The sequence below is a fragment of the Fundulus heteroclitus genome, unplaced genomic scaffold, assembly GCF_011125445.2.
Source record: "Fundulus heteroclitus isolate FHET01 unplaced genomic scaffold, MU-UCD_Fhet_4.1 scaffold_36, whole genome shotgun sequence".
NCBI classification, from domain to species: domain Eukaryota; kingdom Metazoa; phylum Chordata; class Actinopteri; order Cyprinodontiformes; family Fundulidae; genus Fundulus; species Fundulus heteroclitus.
The window spans coordinates 892084-899930 of NW_023396770.1; the positions used below are offsets into that span (position 1 = coordinate 892084).

Sequence of the window (7847 nt, forward strand, 5' to 3'; positions counted from 1 at the left end):
TCTGCTCTGTCTTCTCTAACATAGAAAGTACTCCTGGGTCAATGTGAGCTTCTGTGCTTTCTGTGTCTCTGCTCTGTCTTCTCTAACATAGAAAGTACTCCTGGGTCAATGTGAGCTTCTGAGCTTTCTGTGTCTCTGCTCTGTCTTCTCTAACATAGAAAGTACTCCTAGGTCAATGTGAGCTTCTGAGCTTTCTGTGTCTCTGCTCTGTCTTCTCTACCATAGAAAGTACTCCTGGGTCAATGTGAGCTTCTGAGCTTTCTGTGTCTCTGCTCTGTCTTCTCTAACATAGAAAGTACTCCTGGGTCAATGTGAGCTTCTGTGCTTTCTGTGTCTCTGCTCTGTCTTCTCTAACATAGAAAGTACTCCTGGGTCAATGTGAGCTTCTGTGCTTTCTGTGTCTCTGCTCTGTCTTCTCTAAGCCCCAGTGGGTGGAGGCAGATGAGCGTTCACACTGAGCCTGGTTCTGGTTCTGCTGGAGGTTCTCCTCCCTGTTAAAGGGGAGTTTTCCTTTCCACTGTCGCTTCATGCATGCTCAGTATGAGGGATTGCTGCAAAGCCATCAACAATGCAGACGACTGTCCACTGTGGCTCTACGCTCTTTCAGGAGGAGTGAATGCTGCTTGGAGAGACTTGATGCAACCTGCTGGGTTTCCTTAGAGAGGAAACTTTCTCACCAACCTGGAGGATCTGATGGAGTCTGACTTTGGAAAGCCTTGAGATGATGGGATGTGAATTGGTGCTATATAAAGTGAATTGGATTGAATTGAATAGGTTGTGGTGTTCAGCAGCAGGATAGACTGTGGAGCATCTTCTCCTGCACAAGAACCATCAGCACCGGCGCCCCCTGTGTTCTCTCGCCACTCCTCCTCTCTCTGTACATATATGACGACAGCTCAGCGGAACCACGTGGGAAAGTCCTGAGGTCTGATCCAGGACGCATACAGACAGGAAGTGGGTCAGCGGTCAGAACCACCTGGAGCTTTAGGTGCTAATGACAGGGGAGATGATGGTGGACTTCAATCCCCATATTTCGTATTTGGGGTAGGCTTTCAGAATATCACGCTATTATTAAATGAAAGCATTCTGCTCAGTGTCCCTGCTGGGCTGAACCCGACCCCCGACTAACTGGAAGTAAGCGGTGTCAGTCAATTAGCCGCTGAAACCACTGTTTTTAGGAAACAATCTGATTACATGTGAGCTGGTGAAGCAAATGAAAAACAAAATACATGGAAGGTTGTTTAGGAACGCCAATCCTGACTTAAATTGATGTTAAGGTAGAAACTATCTAACTAGAATGAATCTTATCTAGACTTGCTCATCCAGGTTACTCCATATCTGTCCCAAACAGGCAATCTATCAGATTAATATTACCTATTATATATAAACATCAATCCGTATATATTAGCCTTGTTCTATGTATACAACCCTGTTTTATCTTCTACACACAAACACACATTAGCATATCTAAACCTAAATTCACACTCCACTAGTACTTATCCTGGCGAGGTGATCACAGATACAGCTTCACCCCAGAAACGTCAAATAAACGTCAAGCCCCTATGCCTCCCCTCTCCACCTGCAGCCATCCCGCCAGCCCCCCCCCCCCCCCCCCCCCCCCTACTGAGGGGGCATCTATTACTACTGAGCATCTATTTTTTTATTGCAGCACTGGAGGCTGATATTTTTTGACGGTTATTCCCCAAAATTCCTTCTGTTGCAGTGTTATTTTGCTGACATAATTTATGGACATATTATAGCAGTCACAACAGTGGCCTTCTCAGAAACACTATCTTTATCTTTATGGGAAAATTCTTCATCCACAAACCCAAACACCAAATAAATTAAACCAAAGCTGTGTGTTTCTCACAGTGACTCTAAGCAGAATGCAGAATAAATATGAGCTCAAACTAATTTACTTAACTAAAGAATATAAGTTAAATAATAAACCCTAGCGCTGTGTTTTGCCTTCTTTGTTTTTTCTTTGGGTTTATTGTTGTTTGCTCCCATCTGTACATCCTGTCTGAATCATTATTCTTTTATTACACCTTTTTGTTCATAAATGGATCCGTTCCTCTGTGTATTTATGCCTAATTGATCAATTATTCAGTACAAAATAAACAAAAAGAAAGAACTAAAGGTGAAGGAGCTCCTCCCAGACAGCAGGGGGCGCGAGAACGAGCCCGGGACCTCCTCCCCGCCATCTTGCAACTTCCGGGTAAAAACAAATCCACTTCCTGTTGGTTATAAACAAACGAAACGCGCTGGTTCCGGCAGAATAGCGTCAGAACCGCAGCCGAACCCCGGCAGCACCTCAGCGGCTGACTGGATGAACAGGCGGCGGAGTTCGGCCCGGTTCGGACGGTCAGCATGGTGAAGTGCGTGGTGTCCGGCTGTCCGAACCGCGTGGTTGGGTCCAATTATGGAGGGTTCAACAGAACCCAGAAACGGTTCTTCAACTTCCCCAGAGATCCGGCGAGGGTCAAGGTAGGACCGCAGCAGTCAGAACCGGTACCAGTGATTAGCAGCTCCAGATTAGGTTCGGTCCAGTTCTGGTCCACAGGAGACATTACTGGATCAGGTCCAGTTTCAGATCCCAAGGATCTGTGTCGAACCGGGCCAGTCAGAGCCCAGATTCCGGTACCGCTGTGTTCCGATCAGGATTTGGGTTTTCCAGAACAGTTCTATGCGGTCCGGGATCCAGACCTTCATGATGTTCAGAACACCAGGTTCTGTTCTGGGCCCAGGTGAGCCTTTTGTCTTCCAGAACCCAGAGAGGACTGGGTCACCTGGAACCGATCCGGCCCAACCTGTAGAAAAGGAGATCGGTTCCAGAACCGAACCATAGTGAAATGGGTCGCAGCTCCTTAAGGTTCCTCCCTGTTAATCTTTAAGGGAACGGAACCGGGTTTTCCAGAACCGATCGTCTGAAGCAAACCAGAGAAGGTTCTTCTAGAGGAGGTTCTGGAAAGGTTCTGCTCGGTTGATCGTGGTTGTATTGGGTTTTGCAGGTGTGGCTGGCGGCCCTTCGGCAGACGGAGCAGCAGAACCCGTCGGATCAGAACCTGATCTGCGAGGACCACTTCCTGCCGGAGGACATCTCGTCCAGCGAGGTCAGCGCCGACGCCATCCCCATCATGCCGCCCGGCCCGGACGGGCCGCTGGGCCTGATGGACCCGTGGGGCGCCGGGTCGGAGGAGGAGGAGGAGGACCAGTGGGCCGCCGGTGCCGGTCCGGTTGACGAGGAGGACGAAGGTGGAGGCAGCCTTCCCTTCAATACGAAGATCGCTCTGCCAGAACTTCCTCCGCTGGATCCGTCAGAACAGGTCAGAACCTCTGAGTGACCCGCTGTGGGTCGGTACCTCATAAAGTCACTGTTGGGTCCACATGTGAGACCAGAACTGACCCAAAACCCAAAAACCCGAGTCCTGGTCCAGAAGTCCTGGTCCAGAAGTCCTGGTCCAGACAGAACTGGTCCAGACAGAACTGGACCAGTTCTTCCCCCACAGTACCGGTAAATCCTGCTCTGTACTCACCTACAGGACCCGGGTCCCAAAGCGGCGCCAGGAGACCCGACTGTGAGGTAAGCGGTTCTGAAGCGGCCCGGTCCGTTCCGGTTCTGAAGCGGAGGCTGAGGTTCCTGCTCCGTGTTTCTCTGCAGGATCAGCAAACCGTGGGAGCAGCTGGTTCCGGCCAAGATCCAGACCAGAGAGGGTTGGTTCTGCCGGGCCGCCTTTAATACCAGGCTGGTTCTGTTGGGTTCTAACGGGCCCTCGTCTCTGCCTCAGACGTGTCTCTGTCGGTTCTGACCCGGGGACTCCTGGACCTGTTCCTGCAGACGCCGGACGGCTCGCTGGACCTTCGCCACGCCATCAGGAGCCTCGGCACGCGGCGGCGCCGCGTCTATGACATCACCAACGTGCTGCAGGGCATCCAGCTGGTGGAGAAGGAGTCCGTCAACCGGGTCAAGTGGATGTGGGTTCTGACCCGACCGGCTCCACCTAGTGTCCTTACTCCCTACCTTCCTTACTCCCTACCTTCCTTACCTTCCTCCTTACATTCCTTTCTTCCTTTTTCCCTCCCTCCCTTCCTCCCAACCTTAACTTCTTCCTTGCTCCCGTCCCTCCTTCCTTCCTTCCTTCCTTTCTTCCTCCTTACCTTAATTCCTTTCTTGCTCTCTTCCTTCCTTTTCCCATCCTTCCTCCCTTCCTTCCTTCCTTCCTTCCTTCTTCATTCCTCCCTTAGTCCCTACCTTCCTTCCTTTCTTCCCTCCCTACCTTCCTTGCTACCTCCTTCATCCCTTCCATCCTTCCTTCCTCCCTACCTTCCTTGCTACCTCCTTCATCCCTTCCATCCTTCCTTCCTCCCTACCTCCCTTACTTCCTTCCTCATTCCTCCCTTCCTCCCTTACTACCTATCTTCCTTTCTTTGTTCCCTTCCTTCCTTTTCCCTTCCTCCTAGCCTTAATTCCTTCCTTGCTCCCTTCCTTCCTTCCTTATTCCTCCCTTACTCCCTACCTTCCTTTCTTCCCTCCCTACCTTCCTCGCTACCTCCTTCATCCCTTCCATCCTTCCTTCTTCGCTACCTCCCTACCTCCTTCCTCATTCCTCCCTTCCTCCCTTACTACCTACCTTCCTTCCTTCCTTCCTTCCTCATTCCTCCCTTACTCCCTACCTTCCTTACTCATTCCTTAATTCTTTCCTCCCTTCCTTACTCCCTACCTTCCTTCCTTCCTTCCTTCCCTCCCTACCTTCCTCCCTCCTTCATCCCTTCCTCCCTCCTTTCCTCCTAACCTTAATTTCTTCCTCGCTCCCTCCCTCCCTTCCTCATTCCTTCATTCCATCCTCCCTCCCTTCCTTCTGGTTCTGGTGTTTCTGGGGAACCGGCGGTCCGGTTCGCGGTTCTGACGCCTCAGACTGGATCTGAAGCGGTGACCAAACCAGAACCAGACGTGTTCTGGTAAAAGTTCAGGTTCTGCTTGTCTCTTGGTAAGAGTTGTCGCTTGCTGTGTGCAGAGGCCGCTCCCCCGCCTCCTGCTACCTGGGTCAGAACCGGGCCCAGCCCGACCTGGCAGAACTGAAGCTGGTGGAGGAGACGCTGGACTCCCTGATCCGGAGATGCGCTCAGCAGCTCTTCGATCTGACCGACGACCCGCAGAACTCTGCATATCCTTTCTCTCCTCGGGTTCTGACCGTTTGGGTCGGTTCTGTTCTAACATCGTTACGGGTCGGGAACTCCTCCAGTATTCACCGTGGTCCTGATGTTCTCCAGATGTTCTCCAGCTGTTGGTGGAGGTAAAATGATTCTTAGAACCTAGAAACCTGCAGGTTCCCAAAGGTTCTGTTCGGATCAGAACCAGCCGTGTGCGGTTTCCTTAACCCGGTTCACGCTGGCCTACGTGACCCATGAGGACCTGCGGCGGCTCCGGACCTTCCAGGAGAACACGGTGATGGTGGTGAAAGCTCCTGAGGAGACCCGGCTGGAGATCCCAGCTCCCTCTGAGGTGAGCAGCACCAGAGAGCGGGTCGGCACCGGGCCCGGTTTGCTGCTGTGATCCGGACCTCACGCTGTGTTCTGATGCAGGACAGCATCCAGATCCACCTGAAGGGGGGGGCGGGTCCGATCCTGGTGGTGACCTGTGATCTCGGGACGGAGGGACCCGGAGAGACGGAAGGCTGCTTTTTATCGCTGGAGGAGAGTCGGATCAGAACCGCCGCGCTGCCAACAGGTAACAGAACCTCAGAACCGGGCTTGTCTCTGAGCAGAGAACCGGGTCTGATTCCGCTCCTAACGAGGATAATGAGAATAATTCTAATTGTTATGATGATAAAGCAGCAACACCAGTCCAGTCAGAGTTCTGGTTCTGGTTCTGGGGACTTTTATGGGTCAGAATTTCATCAATGAGGTTCTCTACGTTGGTCCAGGGAGGTTAAAGACCCGACCCGTCAGCTCCTCTGAAAAGTTCTGGTTAGAACCTGGTTCCTCCTGGTCTCCCTCTGTAACGCTGGGTCCAGTTCAACAGTAACTGCCCTGATCAGAACCGGTCCTCATCACGTTCCAGCGGGTCAGAACCGGTCCTCATCATCATTTTCCGGCGGGTCAGCAGAACTTCTGAGAACCCGCTCCCTCCACGCTCCTCCATCGACCCGCGGCTGGAGCAACCTTAGCCGCTGCTGATGGTCGTCTCCACCTCAGGAACCACCTGGCTGGTTCTGGGTTCTGACCCGACCCGGTTTCTGCTCCTTAGGGGATCTACGTCCACTGAGGCTTGTTTCCATCATGCTGAGGTTCTGGTTGTTTGTGCGGACCGGAACCAGAAAGGCTTTGACTCTACAGTCATTTTTTTCCATCATGGGTTGTGAGTTGAAGCAGCAATTAGTGGAATTTCACCAAAAGGGGGCGCTGCTGAGCTCTGTAGACCAAAACAAGATTAGCCCCGCCCCTTTCTACAGGCCAGTTTAGTGACTGGGTTGTTGGTTAGAATCCGGCAGAGGGGTGTAGAGTAGCGAGAAAGTAAAAGTAAAAAGTAACTAATCATAACAGCTGATCATTTAATATTTAATGATTATGTAATCAGAGAGACAAAATATATGGTTATGTGCAAATTATGGTATTTTAAAGAAAATTAAAAAGATAAACAACGTAATTGCAAAATACATTCAGGCAGAATTAAACCTGACCTCCAAATGGCTCAATAATCTCAGCAGACAGAAAATAACCTTAAAATAATAAAGCTTGTGTATAAATAAGAAGTCTCACTTTAGCATAAACTCCAGGTTTTTATCTCTCTGGTGAATTTTTGGTTAAAACTAGTTTGTTCTTTATTCATGAAGTTACTCACAGCAGGTAGAGGACCCAGAGGAAAGAGCAGCGATAATAATATTATTTAAGTAAAAGGTACAGCTCAGTAAAGCTACTCCTAAAAGTACATTTTGTTCAGCGTAACTGAGTAAATGTAACTAGTTACTGCCACCTCTGGGATCAGGTCTTTATTCTCATCATGTAACCATAATGAAACTTTAAGACGCCGGCTCAGATGTCACACAAAACGAGTCAAAGACGTGAAAAAAAAGAGGAGAAAATGCAAAAAAACAAAACCATAGAAATAAAAAGCTGAAGTTTAGCTGTACAGCAGAAGAGAATTACGTATCACACGGGGAAATATGGAGCAGTTAACAGATAATACGACATATTCAGGTAAAAATAAAAGACTTCCTGAAGCTAAACGATGTTCTAGTGAAACGGAGCAGTTTACAGAACATAAATGGTCTACGGTCTGATTAGTTGTGTGATCAGGAACTCTGTGGAACCTCTCTGCTGCATTTCTGATGTTTTCTGACTGCAGGTCCACAGAACCTGGTGCAGAGCGCGTAGACTCAGCCTGGCCACCAGGAGGCGCCAGCGGGTCAAAGGGACATTTTCAGGATTCTTCTGGAGAAACGTTCATCTGGATCTGGGAACTACCAGAACTGACAAACTAGGATGTTCATTCAGAAGATCGTGGTCCTGGATCTGTTCAGAACCAGAACCGGGACCAGGACCAGGATGGGTAGTGAGGAAGAGGACGCTTGGAACTTTATTTTCCCACCGGCAGTGAACTGTTCAGTGTTTTTCTTCTTTTTTTTTTTTTTTTGCTAAGTTGTTGACGTGTTTGTTTTTGTGCCTGTTTATTTCCAGCTCAGAACTTTATGACAGAAATGGACCTTCAGAATATTCTGGACTGGTTCTGAGGCATTGCTCCGTTAAGCTGCCAGTGTTTCTGCAGATATAATTAATAAACCTGATAAGGTCATCAGTGTCAAAGTATGTCCTCTGATTTCAGCCCAGATCCTAAAGGTTCTGACCCG

At 49.7% G+C, this 7847-nt stretch overlaps 1 protein-coding gene across 1 annotated transcript; it reads left to right on the top strand.

Annotated features, from left to right (window-relative positions):
- The first annotated feature begins 2210 nt into the window (after window positions 1-2210).
- On the top strand, window positions 2211-7798 carry si:ch211-195d17.2 (uncharacterized protein LOC560495 homolog). Its single transcript, XM_012874376.3, has 9 exons — window positions 2211-2487; window positions 3012-3326; window positions 3543-3583; window positions 3662-3714; window positions 3789-3975; window positions 5016-5165; window positions 5389-5503; window positions 5584-5728; window positions 7346-7798. The coding sequence occupies exons 1-9, from the start codon at window positions 2371-2373 to the stop codon at window positions 7372-7374; spliced, it is 1152 nt and encodes a 383-aa protein (XP_012729830.3). The 5' UTR covers window positions 2211-2370; the 3' UTR covers window positions 7375-7798.
- Window positions 7799-7847: the final 49 nt, after the last annotated feature.